General features: G+C 40.5%; 1 protein-coding gene across 2 annotated transcripts in view; it reads right to left on the bottom strand.

Annotated features, from left to right (window-relative positions):
* TRPC4 (transient receptor potential cation channel subfamily C member 4) overlaps positions 1-25,001 on the bottom strand; it is a 185,481-nt gene that overhangs the window by 118,297 nt on the left and 42,183 nt on the right. For both annotated transcript variants that reach the window (XM_033950649.1, XM_033950650.1), the window contains exon 2: positions 13,029-13,433. In XM_033950649.1, the coding sequence (XP_033806540.1) occupies positions 13,029-13,406 (378 nt within the window). In that variant the 5' untranslated portion in view covers positions 13,407-13,433. The remainder of the gene's footprint in view (positions 1-13,028; positions 13,434-25,001) is intronic.

The raw sequence follows: 25,001 nt of genomic DNA on the forward strand, positions 1-25,001 counted from the left end.
ACAAAGGTAGGAAAAATGATTTTATTTTCAATTTAGTGATCAAAATGTGCCTGTTTTGAGAATTTATATCTGCTGTCTATATTTTGCACTATGGCCTCCTTTTACTAAACCAGAATAGTGGTTTTTAGCACAGGGAACTTATGAGCATCGAGAGCAGCGCAGCTCCCTGTGCTAAAAACCGCTATCACGGTTTAGTAAAAAGGGAGGGGGTATATTTGTCTATTTTTATATACTTGTAACTGAGATGACATTGCATAAAGTCATCTGCCTTGACCTCTTTGAAAAATCCCCGGAATATAAATAATTAACATTTTCTCTGTGAACAGTGTGCTTTGTGTTTTTTTTTAGTTTTATTGTTGGTAAATCATTTTAACTTGGTCATTTTAAAAGTAGCTCGCAAGCCCCAAAAGTGTAGGCACCCCTGCCTTAGATGCTAAGGTTAGGAGTTAATATACCACATCCAATATATCAGAATGTGCCTCTGACTATATAGATGTTTTTAAATCCTGTCGTCAATGTTTAAAAAAAACACAGTGCAGTTTTCAAAAAATAGACCCAAAGGTCTTTAATGTTCTTGAACTACATCTAAGCATGCCAATGTTTATTTTAAGCCCTATCAGACGTCTGAAATGTATTTTACTGTGCTATTAAAACACGTCTGAAATGTTTTAGTAACTGATGGTTCAGTTAATGCAGTGAAATGATTGGCTTCTGCATGGCGTCCAATAACTGAGAAGTTCTTTGTTTTTCTAAAGTACAGTTGATCAGAGCTCTGTCTTGACGTAATTCAACCACAGTCTCATGCATGCTGTTTGGTATTTATATTATCTGACGTTCCCTAAATAAGGAAAAACCTTTAGATCATTGCACCCCTGACCAGAAAGAAAAAATGTTCCCTTGAAAGGCATATCCTAGAATTGTAGATTTCAATTACTCTGATAACATTTTACATTCTGTGTAGAGTATTTTATATCTTTATAAGGTTAAAAATAATGAAATACATTCTCTAACTAGCTCATTGAATTGTCTTGCCAAAATGCTATCTGTGAAACATGCACAATTAATGAGTGTAGAATGATTTACAGAGGAGAGGACACAATTTTTATTGCTAGGATGTTAGGACTTTTTTTAAAAAAAAAGTTTATTCCTACAAAATAGTACAATAGAAAGTTCATTATATTCAAACTATTGACTATTTCTTGTATACACTGCAGGGATGGAGTATTTAAATATGGCACTGATCATGGCTTGATCCATTTATCTGCACTTAGGTCTCCTTTTACTAAGCTGCGTTAGGGCCTTAATGCGCGGAATTGCGCGCGCTAGACATTGACGCCAGTATTGAGCTGGCGTTATTCTAGAAACGTACCGCACAGTTTAGTGCGTGGTAATTTCGTGCGTGCGCTAAAAATGTTAGCGCACCTTAGTAAAAGGAGCCCTTAGTGTGAATTCAGGACCAGCAGCACTGATCTTATAATTTCACCAATGCTCATAGGCTCCAGCTGTCTGGGTGCTTCAACATCCTCACTATTGTTTCCTATACTTCTGTTCATTGCCCAATGTGGTAGGGTCCCTGAGGAAGGCAAGAAGAAAGATTTCTGTCTCCTACGCTACTGTTCCCACTTCCCCTTTCAACTTATTTGCTGGTTAAGGAATGCCTGACCAATGGGATAGGTAACTATCCTTCAGCCCTGGCTGTTAGAAGAAAATAGGCAGATGGGAGTTTTGTATAGGTTTGCTGGAATTCAGAAAGCCTAACGCTTTGACTACTTTAGCCTGAAGGAAACGGAAATAAATTTATACTCTTATTTACCTTTGGGAAGAACTAATCCAGGCAGTTTTTACGCTAAACCCCCTTTTACAACCAGGACAGTTTGCCAACCAAACCCCCTTTTATATTTTAAAGAACTTTCACTTATTTTAATTCCTTTTTTATTCCATTGCTCTCGTTCCTTCCCTCAGAAGGCTTTTACCTTCAGGATCCCTTCCTCTGGAATTTTCAGCCTGCTTGTCTCTGCCTTCTAGGGTTCTCTTTTAAGGCCCTCAGTCTTTGGAAGGTCTGGTCCCTTCTAACAGCTTCTTTCTTGAGGCTTTTCCCCTTTCCACCCATCGGAGATTTTCCTAGCATTTGAAAGGACGTTCTTGAAGGGTTTATTGCTTTCATGCCCCAATACCCTCTTTTGCTCCCGAGCCCTCCTTATGACACAGCAGACAGAGAAGTCCTGGATAACAGCACATTTTCATAGTCCTACCAATTGATTACCACAGACTGACAATCTATTTTGTCTATATATGAGAGAAGTAAATGTAGTTTTCACAGGAAGAAGAAAGATTTCCTTGTTAAGACAGATATGGGGTCATAATAGCTCTGCTGAGTATATAATTTACACCCCCACCCTTTAGAAAGTCGCATTAGGCTTTTTTATTGCCGGCCACGGTGAATTCTGGAATGCTTTACCTCTTACATTATGAAGTTTAGATTCTTTTGCTTTATTCCGGAAAGTTCTGAAAACGTTTTTGTTTCCTAAACATTTTGGAAATAAACTATTTCAGTCTACTTTTTCTTGTCAAGTTTATGTATTATGTACAGCACTCCCCCGATATTCACGGGGGTTCCGTTCCAGAAAGCCCTCCGAATGTTGAAAAACCGCGAATACGGTTTTTAGCAGGGGAGACAGGAGAGGGCAGGCGAAGAGGCAGGCGAGAGCAGCCGGAGCGCCGGCGAGCAAAGGAAATCACTTCATGGTATGCTCCAACCACCTTTTCCTGCACTAAAGTCAGGCCTCACCAATCAGGAGCTGCATGTCAAAGTAGCTCCTGATTGGTAAGGCCCAACTTTAGTGCAGGAAGAGGTAGTCGGAGCCTACTGCGAGTGATTTCCTTCACTCGTCGGTGCTCCGGATGCTCTCACCTGCCCCTCCAGCTGCCCTCTCCTGCCCGGTCATTTGTGGTCAGAAAATACCGTGAACGACTGGGACCGCGAATCGCCGACCGCGAATGACTGGGGGAGCACTGTATTACATTATTGTTAACCGAGTCGAGCTCCTCTTGGTTGATGACTCGGTCTATAAAACAAGTTTTTAGTTTAGTTTAGTATTAGTTCTGACACTCAGAATTCCTATGAGCGTCGGAGCTAATATTGCCACAGCCAGCAATAAAAAAGTCTAACATGGCTTTGTAAAAAGGGGTAGGGGGTTAATTCCCAGTGATACACAAATTCTCTCACACAAATGTGCACCTGCTCTGAAGAAAGTATAAATGTGTGTGTATGTACTCTCCGCAGGTACACACATTTTCTAAAATGCACACCTGCATGGCAACTCCATTTCAATTCCACACAAACTTTGCGTTTATCACAAAGTGGGCATGGTTTCTTGGTGCACTTATTTTGTGTATAGGTACACTCTAAGCACAATTTAATTTAAGCCATTTCTGTAAGTAAAACATGCATTACACAAAGAGAACACTTTATAAAATTACTCCCAATGCTCATATCTTATTTTACTTTTATTCATCCTCTGCAAGTTTTCTTCATGAATTCCTTCTATATCTGAACTTGACTCACCCGACATGACCCTCTACATTCAGTTTTTTATGCCCTTTTCATTATACTGTAAGATACAAGGCAACATCAATTTTTACCATCTCATTACAAGTTCTCCAATTTAGAATAAAGAAGTCTCATTCTTTTTTTTCTATAATCCCCTTTGATCCCTGAGTTTTAAAGAGCTTAACTCAAAAAATAATATAGAACAGGCAATTCAATGGACATTCAAGCTTATAAAGCACAAGACACACAGGAAACTGATGGTCATTAGTCATTTCCATGGTCCTTCAAACCTCTCACTGGTTCTGAAAACGCTCAGTGTAACTTAACTCTCATTTTAGAACAACCACTAGTACAAAAAAAAAAAAAAAGCTGAGCAAGGTTTACAGGGAGAAGTTTTATAAAAAAAAAAAATAGAGTTGTGCTGGCAAAAAATAAAAATGCTTTGCATAGCTTTCAATGCCCTTTGCATATTTTTTTTTGTTTTTTAAAAAAAAATAAATTCTAATTTTTGCTTATTTCTCACCTGCCCTTATCCTTATACAAATTAAAACATTTACATTTGTCATACAAAACACTTCAAGGACACACTATAACAAACTGCATACTTACATATCAAATCAAATTACATATAACATGCACGTCGTGTTAGCGACGAATATAATTTAAGGCCAAAACTGGCCAAACCCACACATACATCAAAATATAAAATTCCATAAGTCATACAAGATGCCTCAACAACAGACATCATTAAACCAAATAAAACAAACTGTTTAAATTGGATAGATGTGAGCATGTAACAGAATATTTTATAAGGTTGTACTGGCTGAAGGTAAAGGATAAGATACGGTACAAGCTACTGGTGAATGTTTTTATGTGCGTACAGAAGTTGGCCCCTAAACACCTGGTCCAGAGCATCTTGCCACGTGAGCCGGCTCGACTGCTCCGCTCAACTGAGCATTGTGATCTGTCTGTACCATCTGTGCGGGAGTTGAGGCTTGCTTCTTCCCGAAACAGTGTTTCAGGGCAATTTTTAAAGACGTGGCTATACTTGCTGCCGATACAAAAATAAAAAGCCTTGGGATAAAGAATTTGCAGGTCTTATAGTTAGCTTTGTATTTTATCTACACTTTAGAAAACTACTGAAAATTTATCGCCCCCCCTCCCCCATACACACACACTTTTTTTTTTTTTTAATTAATCTTTATTCATTTTAAAACACTTTCATTAAGTGTAAACAACATAGGTTATACATTTAACACTTTAGACATCACTTATAATTTTACAAGATTTATTTAGAACATTACCCTCCCCCACCCCTCCTAATCATTATCATTAAAGTAATTAAAAAATTTATCATATGTTCAGAGTTATATTATACATATTTAAAACATAAGTTATTCATATGATAAATCAGACTTTTTTTAATCAAACCTCAAAAAAAACCACCCTTCTTTCCTATTATCATTTGTATAAATAATCAATTAAAAGCCCTTATAGCCCTCCCCCCCTCCCTGGATGTGCATTTTATCTAAGACCAAATAAATCATAACTATAATAATTCTACAAAAGATGACAGTGGGCCCCAAATTAAGTTAAAGTTTCTTGTATTTCCTAATAAATCACTTTAAAAAAATCATAGTGCCTCTCCAGTCCACGCCTTGCCAGCTCGTCTGGTGATTGCAGCCATAATGATGAAGGCCACGAAACTCAAGTTGGGGGGTTGACTTTGTATTCGTCTTGGGAGCTATCTACACTATATTATGTTCACAAATGCAGTTGCCGCCTACATACAAGACCACCATGGAATTACAGATAAGTTTTGTTTTACATGTCAGTTTTTAGTTGATTTCAATCAATGTTATGGCGGTCGGGACAGTGATGTGCTATGATGGTCCCAGTTCAATCCGTTCATGCAAGACGTTACCTCGCAAGTCTGCCCCACTTCATTCTACGAACATTAGTAATGTTGATTTTTATGGGTCCTCAGAGGGCCACCACGCACTCAAATGTATCTCATAGTGCGGGGCTTTATGCACCCTTTCGTCACTGGACCTATATTTTTATGTCTCATAAATGCTATTAACTTAACTTGGATATAAATATGCTAAAAGTACTTAGCTTAGTGACGCTAGTCGGGAGGGTAGAAAACATCAGTTGTCCAACATGTTTCGCCCAAATGACAGGGCTTTATCAAGGCTCCCTCTCCCGTTTGAAATCATATTCTCCCTCCAATGCGTCAGAGACGAAAAAGCCCCGCACTATGAGATACATTTGAGTGCGTGGTGGCCCTCTGAGGACCCATAAAAATCAACATTACTAATGCTCGTAGAATGAAGTGGGGCAGACTTGGGAGGTAACGTCTTGCATGAACGGATTGATCTATGATAGTACTCTTCATTCAAAATATAGGTGAAGTAAGTGCCTAGGTTTTCATCATATGATGGTCCCAGTGGCAACTTCGGTTTCCCTACCCTGTTAGAAGGAAGATATCACCACTATTCTGGAAACTCCTGGGGTTGGGAAAAAGTGACAACTGCTTTTGTTCTGGTAGCGTGCTGAAGTTGGGGGTCCTGCTGCAAAAATGAAACTTAGTTCTCTCTACACTTAAAATACACATGTACAGTTTATGCCACTTTTACATATGCCCCATTTTGCCCCTTAATAGTATGACAGTTAGAGTTCAATCTAACAAGTTTTAAGATTTACGTTTGTATTCTTTCATGTTTTTAGGGGACTGTTCTTGAAACAGCCTGAGGGCGAAACATGTTGACTGACAGGTCCCTTCCCGATGTTACTAACAGGAAAGATTTAAGATAAGTTGTTGAATTACTGCAAGATTTTTATATTAAGAAATAACATATTTAAATTTTTGATACTGCACTGAGCACTTTAAATATAAAAAACCATGAAAAAAAGTATGATGGGGCTAGTGAGGAGGCCATAAGCCAAAGTGAAATGGTGACCATAGAAATCTCTGGCACCTAATGGCAAATCTGAGGCCCTGAAGTAATCTTATCTATCAATATTAAGAATACAAGGGACATTGAGAATTTATGGTGGTTGACTTTTACATATGTAGCAGGTACATGGACTGGACTTTGTAAAATTACCCCCATTCCGTGTAATCTGTTAGCAGGGTCTAAAACTGCTATGCGTACATTTTGTTTTAGTGAACTAACATAAGAAAAATAAGTCATAGCTAAATCTTCCACTTGGCAGAACAGAGCTTGAACCATTCAACTACCGATTTGCTTTCTTTTCTTAACAGTAGTAATGTCAAGTCTTTCAAATGTCAGTCTTTCTGTATATTATTTACTAGCTGCATGAGTCAGTCAGTGGAAGTGTCATAGCTGAAAAGTAATCTTGCCATCACTTTGGGGGGCATAAGGTGATTTGTTTCTTTAGACTAAACACAGATGGGGGTAATCAGGCAAAACCCAAAAGCAAAGGCACAGAGAAGGATAGCCTGCATGAAGCAGCAGGTATAACACTAGCCACCTTCCTGGACAGAGTAAATGAACCATACTGTTTTCAACTGCTATCACACAGAACCACAGAAAGGAAGGAATGGCCTAATGGATAGAGCTACAGCCTCAACGCCCTGAGGTTGTGGGTTCAAACCCTGTGCTGCTCCTAGTGACCCTAGGCAAGTCGCCCAATCTTCCATTGCCCTAGGCATGTTAGATGGATTGTATGCTGACTAGGACAGATAGGGAAAATGCTTGAGTACCTGATTGTAAACCGTTTAGATAGTTGGTATATAAATACCTAATAAAATAAATAAATTTAAAAATGAAAACAGATAAAACCCATATAGTCTGCCCATCCGTGCCATGCACTATCCCTTCATCTCCCTTAGAGATCATGGGACCAATATTCAGACCATGGGAGGCAGCTTGGCTAAGTCCTGCGGTTGGCGGTGAGCCTGGATATTAAATGCCAGGCCATTTCCAATGGCTGGCATTGAATATCTAGGGGGTATTTTTGGCTGCTATTAAGTTAGGGCTTCTTTTATCAAGATGCACTAAAAGTTTTTAGAATGAGCCAGCACGTAAAATGCTCCAATGTTCATAGAATTCCCGCATGCACTAAAAATCTCTAATGCAGCTTGATAAGGGGAAGAGGTGGGTGTTAACCATCTAAGTCAATATTCAGTGCTGACCGGTTAATAAGAGGCCAAAGACAGAAATGAAACTTAGGGCTCCTTTTACGAAGCCGCATTAACGATTTAACGCGTGTAATAGCGCGCGCTAATTTGCCGACTGTGCTAGGCCGCTTGGGCACCAGTAAGGCGCCTACTGGCTCTTAGGTTTAAGTACTATTTATAGAATTTCCCTCATAGTGAACACATGCATTCATTATCGGGAATAAATGGACACTCTTTGAAAAGACATTGGGGTCGATGGTTAGCCTGTGGCATTCAGCTAAACCTGGAAATTAAATGTTAGGCCATGTCTGGGCACTGGCATTGAAGTTCCAGGTTGGGGAGCTGGCCAACATATATAAAGTTAAGTGTGATATTCAATAACTTAACCATCTATGTGTTATTGCATAAAGACAGAATTGACTTTTTATGTGGTCCTACTGATGTGTGATTAACCTGGACAGTTAAGTGCTGAATAGTGTCACTTAACCAGCCAAGTACTAACTCAGCCCCCAATACAGCCGATTTTGAGTTTGGTATTAGCTGGTTATTTTCAGCAGCGCTAACCAGTCAAGTGCCACTGAAAATTAGCGGTTAGCTCCGCTCAGGCGATTTAACTGCCCAGGAGCCATTTCTGCCCAGTTAAATCATGCCGAATATGAATCCCTACATGCTCTTTCAAATGACTGTGAATTTTTTCCAAAATAACATGTAATCCTAACATTACTTCCATAACAATAAAAGGGAAAAGGCCCCTCTAAAATAGTATATTAGTAGTATGTAATGTGCAAAGTTATAGTGCATATTAGCTAGGTTTCAGAATGGCTGTAACCATGACTGGATTGAGTTGGGGGGGAAAGATAAAATTAGGGGGAAAAAACTCCTGGGTAATAGCAAATGAAAGTTCATGTCACATTGGTCCCAGAGAAACCAGTTTTGACTGAGCTGGAAACTCAAAGAAGCAGGAAGAAACTAATGCTCTAAAAAATACAAAAGGAACATCAGACCTGGTTAATATTCTATAACTTTTATCTAAACATTAGCACTGACTTCCCAGGAAGGACTGTCATATATTTGCAACAATTTAAACAGCTTCCCAGACATACAGTCTTCTCATAAAAACAACAATGCTCTGCTAAAGAAAACCCATTAACTGTAATTTCTCTGTAAGCTATTTTTCTATTTCCTCCTTTTGCTTCACTGCTTGGCATTTGGGGGATAAACAGGTTATATGGCATAAATTAAAACTAGACAATGGAGCTGAAATCAAAAAGTATCTATCTGGGTAGCAGCATTTGCTGCCTGGACAAATGATTGCGAGACAACTGTTCAGCCCACCTTGGCACTATCTGGATTGTGCTGAGGTGGTCCAGGGGTGGGGTGGGGTGGGATAGAGACACTGTTTATACTGATAGTCACATTTTTCAGAACTGCAATCTGGATAATTTAGGACCAGCCTTGGATTAACCCCTCCTGCTCCCAATGATTCTGAAAGATACGGGGGCAGCGGGTGGGCCAGGCCCGGTCAGTAGGCCTGCCTAGGTTAAAGTATAGGGAGGAAGGTTGGCCAGGCCGGGCCCGGCTAGGAGGGGTTTCACATGGCAGGAGGGAGTCGGCATCCCTCCTGTCTTTTGTGGAGCATCACGGGGAGGGGGGGGGGCATCGCAGGGGGGGCGCATGGGGGGCATGCGTCTGCCACAACTTTTTAAAAAAAAATTTTACTTTTTTACTTTAGGCCAGGGAGCTTAGCTTAGACCTCCGGGCCCAGCTTAGATTTTTTTTTCCTTTTTGTAATGTTAGAAGCCCATAGTTTTAACCCGCTTAAAAGCCCATGAGTTAAAACCACGGGCTTGCACTGCGGGGAAGAGTGGGAGTCAGGACAGGCAGGTGATCGAGGCAGGCAGATTTTTGGGGCGGGCAGGCATTCGGGGCAGTGGGAGAGTTGGAGCTGCATGAGGTTTTCGGGCTGCGACTTTTATTTATTTTTTGCTTTTTTCATCGGGGCGGCAGGCAGGAGAAGAGCATGGAGCAGAGCGGGTAGGAGAATAGCATCGGGGCATGCAGAGAACAGGGCTAGAGAGTCAGAAAGATGTTTTTGACTGCTCCCCAGCAGTCATTTCTTGGGTTGATCAGCCAGCCCAGTCGGTTTTAAATTTTTGGTTGAAGAATCGCGTCGCTGCCCAATTTGCATATGTTTCTCCTCATTTGCATACACAGATTTGAAGCGGATAGCAGGAGAGGTAAGTGAATCAGGCCCGAGGGAAATTTGCTCATTAAGGTGTGGCAAACTGATTGGTACATGATCGGTTTGCTTAATGAATCTAGCCCATTGTTGGCAGATTGCGCGTCAATCACGCGATGGCACTTGGGTACAGAATCACACCTCTGGCAAAGATAGGTGCCGTACATGTAGGCCAGGATTAGCTTGTCTCACTTGTTGACAAAAATCTATAGCTCACGCAGGTGATGCTCTGCTACTAATAGCAAATAATTTAGGATGTGTAGCGTCTGGTAGTAGTAGAGTTGCTTCTGGCCATTTAAATCATTTTATATTTTGGGCCCTAATTGTTTAAATCGCCTGTCCAGGGCCAGCCAGGCATTTTCAGAGGCGCTACCTAGCTAAGTGCTGCTAAAAATGCCCAGCTAGAGCTCAAGCCAAAACTGACTATTTTGGGAGTGTTCCAGTGCTGCTTAAGACAACCACATAAATAGGACTTTATAAAACACAGTCCTATTATTCGGTGGTTCTTCATAGCCAGTTAAGTGCCAAATAAGGCACTTAACCGGCTATGGTTTAGCTAGCTCCCTATGACCCAAAAATTCAATGCCAGAGTCTGGACTTGGCTGGGTTTAACGCCAGTGGCGGTCAGCAAAATAGGGATCACTGCTGACTGAATACCAAGCCCATATGCTCACATTTTACTTTTGCACCTCACAGTGTACAGCTGTAATATGACATGATATAATTCCTTCTTTCACCAGCCCTGTTATCTAGGCTACTACTACTATTATTACTATTAATTATTTCTATAGCACTACTAGAAGTATGCATCGCTGTCCAGAATATTCCATAATTCCCTGTGGTCAGGTTCACGTGCACTGTGCATATTCATGCTACTGTCAAGGAACAAAAAGTCTGTTTTCTATCTGATAACCAATTCCTAATCCACAAATGAACTTTGCCACCTATCCTACTGCCACTCTTTAATTTTCTCAGGAGCCCCTCGTGAGAAACTGCCAAAAGCTTTCTGAAAAGCTAGACACACTACTTCAACTGGCAAATTGAATCGTAGTTTAAAAGACTAATGAAACTATATTAGAAATATGCAATTCTATATGTCCCACAAGCTATATGGACAACTGGCCATTAATATCAACATTGCCTGTATAACTCCTGGGTCTAGCCCAGACTGCCTAGAACTGTCTGGTTAGTATAGTACTGCTGAAAATCTGGTGTAAGTGCTGCTGAAAATCAGGGTATATTGTGAATATAATATATACAGTACTCCCCCGATATTCGCGGGGGTTCTGTTCCAGGAACCCCCCGCAAATCTTGAAAAACCGTGAATACATTTTTTCATGGGGGAGATTGGAGAGGGCAGCGGGAGAGGCAGGAGAGAGCAGCCGGAGCGCCAACGAGTGCAGGAAATCACTCGCTGTATGCTCTGACCGCCTCTTCCTGCACTAAGTCGGGCCTTACCAATCAGGAGCTGCCTCTTTCGCTGCCCTCTCCTTGTCGGCGGTTTGTGGTCGGGAAATACCTTGAATGACCGGGACCACGAACCGACGACCGCGAACGACCAGGGGAACACTATATATAGATTGATTGATGTTAATTTGGAGACTAGCACTACCTGCCCTAAAAAACTAGCACTGAATATTTCATGAAATAGACTCAGGATATTAAGGACTAGATTCTTATTTTCAGATAAAGAGCAAGTTTATTTACAATACTGTACAGGTAATGCAGTAATTTTAGCTTTCATTTTAGAGATCTTACACAGGGGGAATGTGCCACAAGATAAATATTGTTAGAAAATCTGAATGATTAATTATGCTGGATTAGGAAGAGGCCCAGAAGTATTCTTTCTTCTTATTGCTGCTTCTGGTTGGAGTGGTGAAGGAGGAGTCCAGAGAGATAACAACTCATTGAGAAGTCCACTGTTACAATTCTTATGTAGCTGGGGTCATGTGGTGTGTAGTAGTCCAATTCATGGGTTTGAGTTGGTTTGATCTGGTTTGCCTGGTCAAATGTTTCCTGGCTGACCAGATACTGAGTCATGACAAGATTAAGAGGGTCATTGTCTTGGAGTCTCAGGTGGTTGGTATTTTTTTTGTTACACCCCAGCCTCTTTAATTGCTATCAATATACAGTGTGTTCTCGTCATTCACAAGTTCCCGATTTGCATATTCACTGTTGAATCTATAGTGACCAATATTCCTCTTACACACCACTGTGTTCATGTATTGAAGAACCTGCTAAAAAAAAAATAAAACAACACAAAAAAACTTTCTTTGCTTTCATTTTTACTTTGTGTCTGGTGTTTGCTTCCAGATATGGCCCACAGGTGTCCAGAGAGTGAATTATAAGCATCTAAAGTGCTGTCCCATGCAGGAACCTAACTCTATTTTCACTTTCACTGTTCACTTTCTGCGATTTTAAGGCGGAATGTGTACAGCACTGTTGGAAACTAGCATCTATTTTCCCATATGCTCAATATTTCATTATTTGTGATTTTGTGGTTCACAAACATTTTCGGGAACCATACTATGAATCACGAGAACAGACTGTATAGATATTATTCTTGAAAAACAGAAGTAGTTACTCTGCTGTACTAACCCAGCCTCTTGTTAGCCACTGATTGGGCACTTAACACTTTTTGCTTCAGGCTTTCAATGTTCTGAAGGCAGAGAGGGTCAGATTCTTTCATAGTGGAGTTTAAGCAATACATTTTATAATTCTTAAATCCAGCAAAATTAATCATATCATGCTACAAGGGCAATGACTTATTTGCCATGATTTAACTAGGCAGAACCCTTTCCTCATGGTTAAATCATTTAGAATATCGACCATTTATATTATAAGTCCTCCAGGGACAGGGAAATGAATACCTGATTTAACTCACATTTGAGCTGCTATTGATTAGACAACCAATCAGTTTTTCTTTGAAAAAGTGTATTTAGTGAGCATTTCTAAATTATTCTTGAAGCAAAGATAACTAATCTGTGGTAGGGCTTTTGCTTAAGTTCATTCACAGTACAAGCCTTTTATTATTTTAGTTCCTGCATGAAGATATCTGAAAGTCAGAAAACAAAGGAGAATCTTGCACTAACCTGTTTCTCACCGCTGGGTTTTTTGTGATTTAGCAGCAGCTCCACAGCTCCGACCACCTCTTTCCTTATTGCGTGTAACAGAGCATCTCCGACATAAACATTAAAGCTTAAAAGCAGTTCGATAAGTTCAAGATTCTCATTCTCAATGGCGATCAGGAGAGCAGTCCTTCCAAGAGGATCAATGCAATTAATATTGATATTAAAATAAATTTCAGCTTCTTCAAGTGCCTGCTTCACACTTGCATAATCTCCTTTCTCAACAGCTATTAAGTAAGCCTTCTCCGCTGGAGAGAGTTCAGACTCTGCGCGCACTATACGTAGTGGAATACGATCTCTGTATGGTGCATTGATGCTCCTTTTGTAGTATAACTGGGACATGTTTTATGGAACGTTATATCGTTGTCTCTGAAAAGAAAAAAAAATCAAGCATTTTACAATATTTTTGAAATAAACTATTGATAAAGATACTATCAATTTAATATTTTTGTAAAGTTCTAGTAGCCACATTGGTTTTAAAGGCCTGGATGACTCCTTAAACCTCTGTACTAAACAGGCATTGGTAGGTGCCATAATGTGCCACACAAACAAATGACTCTGCAAGCAGGCCCCTGCAGCTTAGAATTAGAGATCTTAGTTGGAATGAGGTGCCCTGGCACATGCTTGCATCAGCAACTGGAATGTCATAGGGTGGAAGATGCATGGCAGAGTCAACGTATCAGAAGATATATTTCCAGAACAGAATGCTAATCTGTCTGGGTGCTCCTTATGAAGCAGCCTTCAGTGCCATGCAAAACAGGAGCTCAGGACATTTGTCAAAATGTACAGCACTGTGTATAGCTTTCAGCACTATATAAGTGATAAGCAGTAGTAGTAGAGAGAGGGAGACTACTAGAAAACACCCTCCACAATTAGGGGGAAGATTCTCTAATGTTCGTGGTAAAATCTGACAGGTTGCTCTTGCGGCCGCTATTGTAACAATTTCAAAAAGATGAGTCATTCTTTCAAAATCACACATGCAAATGAGGTTCATGGAGGGTCCCTAAATTTGCATGGTTGAGTCACTGGTGGTAGTGATCAGCACATGGGCAGAATACACCCCCAAGTTTTGTTTTTTTTAAAAGACCCCAAATGAGGATCGGCAGGAGGGATGCCCATTCCCTCCCCCCTGGCAGCGGATATTATTTTCTTGCAGGATCTTTCTTTTATTATTTTCAATCACTTTTGGACAATGTTTAGACTGGCCCTGGGACTTATAGGTTAAAGAAGCTGCATGGGAATGGAAATTGTAGAGAGAGACTACGCAGCTGGTAGTGCTGAGTAATCTTTTTACCTAATATCAGCCAAATCGAACATTACGTTAAAATAAAAAAAAATACTATGGCTCAGACAAAATGTACACCTAATAGCCCCAATATTCAGCCTTCAGCAGGCAGCAGTTTTTAAGCTGCTGACAGCAATGGGCTAAATTAAGTTTGAATAATTGATGCCAGGCTCCAGCATTGAATATCTGGGTCACAGCATTCTCCTAGCAGTTAACTGGGCACTGGCCAATATTCAGACCAGTGCCCAATTAGCCTGGCAGATAACATCAGGGCAGCCTTTTTGCTGTCCTAACATTATACACTTACCTGGTTAGCGGACTGAATATCACCGCTAACAGATTAAGTGCCAGTTCCACCCACAAACAGTACCATGGCATTGTATCTGCCACCCTATCATATCCCAGTTGCTGGGAAATGCAAGTGGACTTGTGCAAGGCAGCATGTATTCTTTCTGTTTAAACCATGCTAGATATCAGCCCATATATGTATTATGTTGGCAACACATGTAGAAATTGTTATGCCAATTAAAATTGTAGAATCTGAGGCTGCCATTAGACCAGTGGTCTCCAATGTGTGGCCCTCAAAGTTCTCCATTGTGACCCTCATCAGTTGGCTGAAATGCTCTTTAAATCCTATACATATGTTAATTTTAACCTTGCCCACTTGATATAGTAACTGCAAGCAATCTCTTAATCGGAAGGCTGGATCACTGATATGGAATTTTGAGTCTTTATAGTCACAATACAACAGGATGCCACCATGTGGTATCCCACAATGATCACCCATCTCACTACTACTTTACAATATCTTCATGACTATCCTAAACTCAGTTAAACTTGAACAAGAGGAATGACTTTTCTATGTAGATGATGTCTTTCTATTAGTTCCCATATAACTTAACTAAAATGGCTACCAAACTAACCAGAACATTAGTCAAAGTGCAAGAATGGGCAACAAGATATCATCTTAAACTCCAACTAATTTATTTATTTTTAGTATTTAGATACCACTTATAGCCTAAATGGTTTGCATTCAGGTACTCAAGCATTTTCCCTATCTGTCCCAGTAGGCTCACACTCTAATACCGTAGCAAGACTCATATTCTATAAATCAAGATTCGATCATGTCACACCGCTCCTCAAAAGAACTATGCTGGCTCCCAATGGAAAAAAGAATTGACTTCAAATTATGCTGCATAGCATTCAAAACTCTATATGGTGATATTCCTGAAAGCTTCCCAAGATTCATGGAAATACTAGACAGAACACTAGAACACTAAACCCTGACAAACTAACTCTGGCCTACCCATCTATGAAAGGTATAAAATACACTAAACCCCACTTCAAGTGTATTTTTTACTTATCAGATTTCTAAAACTTGGAACTCACTTCCCACAGAGATCAGAGCTACCAATAATCTCATCAGATTCCGAAAAGATCTCAAAACATGGTTTTTCCACAACTGTTAGAAATCTTGAGAAATCTACATTACACACAGCTATATAGCACCCTCTTCATAAATCTACATTGAAGAAGGTCAATGCACTCTACAACCCACTACCTAAGAACTGATATCGGTTAACCCACAGAAACTTATAGTAACTGTCAAGATGATATAGGTTTAGACCAGTCTTTGTATGGATGCATGTAATAATGGCCAATGATAACAGATCTAGCTCAATCTTTGTATGTATATGAGTTTTTGTAAAGCTGTTTGTTGATTGTAACCCGCTTAGATTCCGATATGTGAGGATTTGGTGGGATATAAATTGACGTATAACATAACATACCTTTAATATAACATAACAATTACAGAGTGTTTGTGGTAGATCTTCATGTCAAAGAGGAAAGATTCATTTTTTAAAATCTAAATGAGATATAGGGCTCCTTTTACTAAGGTGCGCTAGCGTTTTTAGCGCACGCACAAGATTAGCGTGTGCTAGCCGAAAAATTACCACCTGCTTAAAAGGAGGCGGTAATGGCTAGCGCACGTGGCTTTTTAGCGCACGCTAAGTGCGCACTAAAACCACTAGCTCGCCTTTGTAAAAGGAGCCCATAGGCTTATATTTTTGATGGAATAGTCCTCCCAACCTTCCTGCATGCAGAGACATACAGCTGTATTCAAATATGCAGAGAAACAAGGACACGAGATCCTTTCTACTTGAAGTATGTTATTTTAATAAACTAGAAACTAGCTTGCATTTGAGCAATCAAATGGCTTCTTTGAAAAGAAAATTTAAATCGGTCTAGAGACTCTTAATCAAGCAACAATTCCGAAGGACCTATTTCTCATACCATTCAATCACACAGTCAATGGCTTTCAGGAGACTGAATACATTAAAAAAAATTCACAATTTTCAGCAGTTTTTATTTTCTACGACATTCCTCAGACTGCATAAGTGCTTTTGAATATCAGCCAGAATATATATTTATTAGCTATTAACATTGGTTATGATTTCAAAAGAATTTGGTCTAACATATATTATTATTCATGAATGTATTAGTGGAAGAAGATGAAAATGAAATATCATAAGGTAAGTTCAATTTGGCTTGTTTCCCCAGAAACCTTGAATTAACACATGTTGCTTAGAAGAATATTGGAAACGTCTACATGCAGTCCAGATGTTATTTGCAAAAATAATGACTGCTTTGGTATGATACATAATGACAGTATTTAACCACACTGTGACCTATAATTTGAATGTGTAACTGGGATGTATATTGAGTGGCACTATCAAGTTTGACAGTGCCACTGAATATGCACATAAAGCATAATTTGGAATGTCCCTATTTGTGCTTGCCACTTAGGGCTCCTTTTACAAAGCCGCGCTAGCGGTTTTATCGCACGCACCGGATTAGCACGCGCTATAGCATGCGCTAGCCGGAAATCTACCGCCTGTTCAAAAGGAGGCGGTAGCGGCTAGCGCGTGCGGCAAGTTAGCGCGCGCTATTCCCACGTTAAGACCCTAGCGTGGCTTTGTAAATGGAGCCCTTAGATGCATAACTTTTCCCCATGATACAGCAGTCAGTGTATGTATCTGGATTGTGGTTGCTATTGAATATCCATAGTCAGTGCTGACCAATTGTGGTATCTGGTTAGCAGTGATATTGAGACTAGAGAATGACACGGTGACAAAATTCATCACCGTCCCCGTCCCCATGGATAACCGCGGGAAATAAACCCATGTCATTTTCTAGTGTCTATTTCAACCTCAGTCCTTCTACACCAGCATTCTTCAAAGCAAAGCTTGTGGGTCAGTGGTTGTGACCATTCATACTCTGATTCTTATGTGAGCCAAGGATAATGAAGCCACTGTGACATCACTGATGTGATTGGCTCTTAGGCACTGGTGGAATGAGGCATTATGACATCACAATATCTGCTCTGGATACCAGAGACTGTCATTCTGTAGTGTCTATCTCAACTTCAATTCTTCTACACCAGCATTATTCAAAGCAAAGCTTGCGGATCAGTGGTTGTGGCCATTCATACTCTGATTCTTCCCTTAAAGAATGACATGAAGATGGTTTCCCTCGGTTATCCGCAGGGACAGGAACGATGATGAATTTTGTCACTGTGTCATTCTCTAATTGAGACCACTAACCAATTAGCTATCTGGATAAAGGGGCCTTTTTACTTATCTGATTTAAGTGCTTATGCACGGTTAACACAAGTTAAAAGGCCTACCACAAAATGTGTTAAAGAGTTCTGCAGTAGTTTGCCTCTTAAGTCGTGGCAATCGTCTGCTATTTTGGGGAATTTATTTGTTTGGAGGGGTGGAATGGAGGGAATTTGTTATCCAGCTAACACATTCTGATTAGCATTTGCGGAGTGGATAGCACATATTTAATGCGGGAGCGCTTAGCACCTCCTAAATGGGAGGCGGTAAGGGCTAGATTCTATAAACGGCACCTAAGCACACCTACATTGTAGGCGCCGCTTGGCACGCTTGTGAATCAACTGCTAGGCACCACTTACAGAATCCTGCCTAGGCATAGGTGCCAGTATATTAGACCAGGTTTTACTTGGCCTAATTTACCGATGCTCATCTTGGATGCCTAGTGATACCTGAGTCAACCACGCCTATTTTACGCCCCTAACCACACCTACTTTTCAATTAGGCATCGGGGGTGGCTCCACTTAGGTGTTACTAGGCATCCTAAAAATTCTGCATCAAACTCTTAATTGGTTATTTTAATTCTTTCTTAATTGGCTGAAAACTGACTACCACGCCAATTAAAACAAAAGTTGAGTATGGATTCCAAAGTTAGGCATTGTTAGGCATCCTCAATTAGGGCGCCTAGCAGCACCTAATATAGGCGTCCTATATAGAATCAGTCCATAAGTGCCCCCGGGTTATTTTTTTACAAGTCTCAAGCACTAACAGAAAAATTAGAGCAGAACCTGCAAATAAATAAATAATAATCTTTAATATACTGCTGAAGTAAATCTGTGCTTAATGTGTAAGAAAGGCCCATGGTAGCTCACGCTAAGCCAAGATTTTGCTATGGCTTAGTAAAAGGCTCCAAAGTTATTGCAGCCTTTTCGTTGTCCCAAGCTTATCCAGAGAGCTATCCATGGCCAAATGGATAACCTCTGGCTCCATCCAAACTCCAGCAACGGACTGCCCCAGCACTATCCAGACGGTGCCAAGTTACTGGCACTTATCTGGATAGGAGCCATTCTTATGCTTTTCAGTGTTGACTTCTATATATTAAGTAGTTGAACATCAATGATTAATGTGCCCCAGGTACATTAAATAGATTGTGAGCCTGCTTGGACAGATAGGGAAAAATGCTCAAGTACCTGAATAAATTCATGTAAACCGTTCTGAGCTCCCCTGGGAGAACGATATAGAAAATTGAATAAATAAATAAATACATAAATAAAGCAGTGTCTTGCAAACTTTGTCAAGCCATGGCATACTAAACAAGGTGGCCACAGCTCAAGGCATCCAGAAGTGTGTGGAAGTCAATGCAATGATGTCACGCACATGCATGATGTCATCACATCAATGTCCTTACATGTGCAAAGGCCCTCCAGACGGGCCCTGAGCCACCAGTGGGGGATGGGGGGAGCTGGAAGGGAAGACGGGCGGAGAGAAGGAGAGGCTCTGGCACCGGCTGACTGCCACCATGAGAGGAACGTCCTGTAGGCAGTCAGCCGGCACTGTCGCTTCACCTCCTCCCTGGCATTTCGCAGCCACCCCTGAAATCTTGGGCACACAGTTTGTGATACACTGGATTAAAGGATAAGTTATATGGTTAGGTAACACCCCAAAATCTGGCCCATTTTTAGATATCCATCCAAAATTATCCTTTCAAGTGTCTGTAAACTTAAAAAAAATGCATAAGGTTGATACTGCAGCTGATTGCACAAGTACCTTTGAATCTCACGCTCAACATGTTCATAAGTATATTTTAATACCACGTCAAAAGGGAAAACATGAGGTTATAAGAACCAAATCATAGTTATAGCAATGTAATGGAAAACAATTTGCTAGCATAATCAGGTTTCTTGTGCATTCACAATTGTCATTTTTGAGATAAAGATAACGCATAGAAGTGACTACATGTAAAAGGCAAAATTCACACATTTACGGTAGAGGCCAGAAAGGAGGCCGCAATGGATACTAATTTGAAACAGTCAGCAACGTATTTCAAATACTATTCTGAGATCCAAAAAGCCGACCCAGATAATAAGCAGAATGAGGCATTTGAGGTTGGCTGGGCTCCAAGTTGCAGAATTAATATCAGCCTCATTAAAATATGCATGAGGTTCGTTATACCTTTTCAGGCAAGAAAAGTTGCTCCCATGATATTGGTACTGTATAGAAAAAGACAAGTGAAGAGACAAGAGAATGCTCACGCAAAGACATCAACATGGTGCAAGACAAGAAGTCCAAAATGATTGCCCATACCTCAGTCACAATCCTATCTCAGACAGTTATTTGGCATATGCCTCCATGGGGAGATGGATGAACAACAAGCTGATATATAGTGAAAATGACTTTAAACAGTCTCAAAAAGTAGCTGCAACCACAAAGCAAGGGAAAAGGGCATGATAAACTGGAGTAATAAATAGTGCATCTGCATCTAATTCCATAAAACAAAACTCTTCCTCAGTATACATGCTACCTTCAACCTCTTACATGTGCTTCAGAAAGCTCCTAAAAATGCTCCTCGTCCCCAAACAGGATGACCCGCCTTAAATTTTCCATGAAAAGATTCCCGGCCAACTGACTCTCTATTCCATGTTGTTGCTTTTTGAGCCCATGTCCTGTACACAGCTTCTACGGAACAGTTTATTTCCGACTGCATTTTTATCCACGTATCTTTACCATAGGACTTCATAGGGACCCCTGAAGAAGACATTCTGTCGAAACATGGACCATGTTGGGTCCAGGGTCCAAAGCTTTTCAGCGGACTGCGTCCTAGAGGTTTTTATGTGGTTTGCCAAGTTTTAATATTATTTTAATATTAATAAAGTCCATCTCAGGAACATCATTTCTCCACTTTGTTTTTTGTTTCTTCTTGGATTTGTCTGTGGAGATCATTGGGTCAGTTCTCTTGTTTTTGCTCTAAGACTACGAACATTCCCACCTACTTTAAAATTGCTTGGAATCACGATTGACAGAAGCTGTAATATGCAACCCCAAATTAACAAAATAATAAAGACATCATTCATGACCATGAGAAATCTGAGAAAAATCCAATCATTCTTCGAAAAGAAGCAATTCCTACTACTGGTACAATCTCTAATCCTTGGGATGCTGGACTACTGCAACATACTATACCTACCATGTCCCGCGACCATGATGAAGCAATTGCAGACGGTGCAGAATACAGCCCTGAGACTTGTCTATTCACTAAAAAAATATGACCATATCACAGAGGCATACCATGACTCGCATTGGCTTCCAATAGAAGCGAGAGTGAACTTCAAATTCTACTGCTTACTTTACAAGGCTATCAACGGAGAAAGCCCAACTTACTGGAATAACAGACTAAATCAATCCTCCTCAATCAGACACAGAAGAACACATTCACTATTCTATTACCCACCATCCAAAAATGTCAAACGAAAAAAACTTTATGACAACCTAATAGCCTCCAAAGCATCTAAGTTGGACAAACAACTCACCACTCTGTTATCTCCATCCACAGATTACAAAACCTTCAAGAAAGAAATTAAAACCATACTGTTCAAAAAACACATTAAACCTATCCAGCACAACAATCCTAACCCAACACTCTATAAACCCTTAGTACTCTCTCATTTTTCTAGTTACCAAACATTATCTAAAACCCATAATTCTCCCTTAAAATTTTATCTCATCGTTTAATCTATTACTTCAAAGTTGAAATGTAATTCTTGTTTTAGCTTGGATGTAATCCGCCTTGAACCGCAAGGTAATGGCGGAATAGAAATCACTAATGTAATGTAATGTAATTTATCTCACATAACCCTGCCTAACCTCCCTCTCTGCAATCTATACAGTCCTTTCTCCATTGCTGTAGCTCACTGATTCTCCTCAGCCACTTTTCCTGTAAACCACCTAGAGCCGAAAGGCTTTCGCAGTAAATAAATAAAGATTTGTGTTATGTTATATAGAAATGGAATACAGACTCCTCAGAAAGCAAAGCATGCCTTCATTATACTCGAAGACATAGCACACATGTTGTTGCTGCGGTTGCAAAACTTTTAATTAAATTTCAAACATGGAAAAGACACTAACAGGAATATTTACAAAATTACATAATGGCCTATGGAACTTTGTAAGTCTAAGTACTTTGAATATGAGTCCCTACAAGCACCATCAATGAAACATGTTCTATCTTGCATATTATATACACCATTCTCCATATTTCAAGCTCTCATAAAAAGGAAAATATTCAGTTATACAGGGAAGACACCATAAAAAATAATACAGACAGAACAATTGTAAAGTAAATTAAGGAGCCCTTTTAGTAAGCTGCGATAAGTAGCCATCTCACGGTATACTGTGCAATAGACAGTAGCGCAGACTTGTGCTACTGTCTTCCGAGTAAATAAAAGATGCAGCAAAAAAGCAGTGAAGTCAATAGGTTCTGAGGGTGGTATCTTGGACAAAAATGTGTGAAACGGGGTAAAACACCCTTAATTAATATACACCACAACCCAAAATGATGATAATGAAACGGGATATCCTCAGTGTGAGGTAATAGCGAAGGGAGAAGAACCTCCAGCACTTGACTCAATAAGGCAGAGGCACTGGATATCACACGTGTGCCTAACACAATAGTGAATAATAGTGCAGTGAATAATCAATAGTGCAATAAATAAATAAATCACACAAAAAATGAGAGCCAAGATACCACTCTAAGAACCCCCCAGCAACTCCAGAAAAAGTAAAACTTAGCTTGAATTGACGAATTGATAGTATCCTTCCAATAACCACATATTCAAAACAAATTCAATAACTTGTTCATCAAGCTGGGTTCAACCAAGCCCGAGTTCTGAATAAATAAGTCAGCCACAGTGATAAAATCATCATGTTAAGTTGCTTCATGTTGGAGAGGATGGGATCTGGGCAGAAAATGGGTGGTGTAGGAGTGGCCACTGGCCAGCAAAGACAGCTAGCACATGGGCAGTTATGGTGCACTAACTGTCAGGAATTCCAATAGCACAGCTGAACTTACCGCCACCTCAAGAGGAGGAGGTAAGTGCAGCACTGCTATCGGGACTCTGTTAGCACAGCTGCTGATAGGTGAAGTGCCATGGTAGTATTGGCTATGGCACTCCAACCCCTTCCCCCACATCACATCTAGGGTTACCAGATGCCCGGATTTCCCCAGACCTGTCCTCCTTTTGGAGGACATGTCTGGGCATCCAGACGGCTTTTCAAAACCCGGCACTTTGTCTGGGTTTTGAAAAGCTTCTAGTTAGGAGCGACGTCGGGATGGCATCTGCACATGCATGGATGCAATGCGGTGACATCATGCACATTCATGTGGCATCATCAAGTCACACCAGCTCATGCGCAGGTGCCCTCCCGTCAAGTGAACAGGCTGGAGGTGGGGGCTGAGTGGGCAGAATGGGGTGAGACTCGGGAAGAACTGGGCGGGCCTGGGGCAGGGTCATGGGTCTGGATTTTAGTTCCAGAAAATCTGGTAACCCTAATCACATCAATCCCCCCAATCACATCACCAACATGAACCCCTTTGTCATGTCCCCTACAACAAGTCTTACCCACCAACCATATAAACCGCACCCCATCCCATCCATGACTACACGAACCACCCTGTCTGGTCCCAGTCTGATACAAAGACACCCCCTAATTCCTTGCCAGACTACAAGTCCCACCCCAACATCGTTCTTTTACATTCAAAAAGATATGGGATCCACTCATACAATATAGTACTATGCCCTACTAAGAATCAGTTCTTGTTTTGCACAGTCTATATAAATTTCTATATTGTTTTGCACAGTCTATATATATTTCTAGACTTGGAGAGATCCCCCAGGAAAGAGGCTTGGGAGTACTGGTCGACAAGATAATGAAGCCATCTGCGCAATGTGCGGCGGTGGCGAAAAGGGCAAACAGAATGCCCTGTAAAAAAACAATTTGCTGGGAATGATTAAAAAGGGGATCATGAACAGGTCGGAGAGGGTTGTCATACCGCTGTACCAGGCCATGGTATGCCCTCACCTGGAATACTGCGTCTAGCACTGGTCGCCGTACATGAAGAAGGACACGGTACTACTTGAAAGGGTCCAAAGAAGAGCGACTAAAATTGTTAAGGGGCTGGAGGTGTTTCCATACAGCAAGAGATTAGAGAAACTGGGCCTCTTCTCCCTTGAAAAGAGGAGACTGAGAGGGGACATGATCGAAACATTCAAGATAATGAAGGGAATAGACTTAGTAGATAAAGACAGAATGTTCACACTCTCTAAGGTAGAGAGAACAAGAGGGCACTCTCTAAAGTTGAAAGGGGATCGATTCCGTACAAACGTGAGGAAGTTCTTCTTCACCCAGAGAGTGATGGAAAACAGGAACACTCTTCCGGAGGCTGTTATAGGGGAAAACACCCTCCATGAATTTAAGACAAAGTTGGACGGGTTCCTGTTGAACCAGTACGTAAGCAGGTAGGGCTGGTCTTTGACCTGGAGGCCACCGTGGGAGCGGACTGTTGGGCATGATGGACCACCGGTATGACCCAGGAGCGGCAAGTTCTTATGGTATTATGTACATCCATGCTGCTTGTTTTTGTTATTATTGTGGTTATTGATATTGTAACTTTCCAACTTTCCTTGTATTATTGTTGTCTTCATGGGACTAACAATAGTCCCATGTACAGTTATTACTTTTTGGTTATACCAATTATTATGGAAATCTGTTGATTTGAATTATTGTCTCAATAATTGTATACATTTAAAACCCTCAATAAAAAAAAAAAAATGTATTGAACTTAAAAAAAGAAAAAGGAGTCCTTAAATTTTTAATTGGTTCAATTGGTGCTGTTAATTGAACAGCACCATTAAAAATCAATTTTTAAAAAATTAACTGCCTTGTAGGTGTCTAACTTGGTAGGTGTCTACACTGAAGTGCCTACCAGTGCCCCCTCCCATACAGTAGGCGTGGTTAGGGGGTGGAGTGTGGGAGTGTCTT

This window comes from Geotrypetes seraphini, chromosome 6 (genome assembly GCF_902459505.1).
Source record: "Geotrypetes seraphini chromosome 6, aGeoSer1.1, whole genome shotgun sequence".
In the NCBI taxonomy this organism is placed as follows: domain Eukaryota; kingdom Metazoa; phylum Chordata; class Amphibia; order Gymnophiona; family Dermophiidae; genus Geotrypetes; species Geotrypetes seraphini.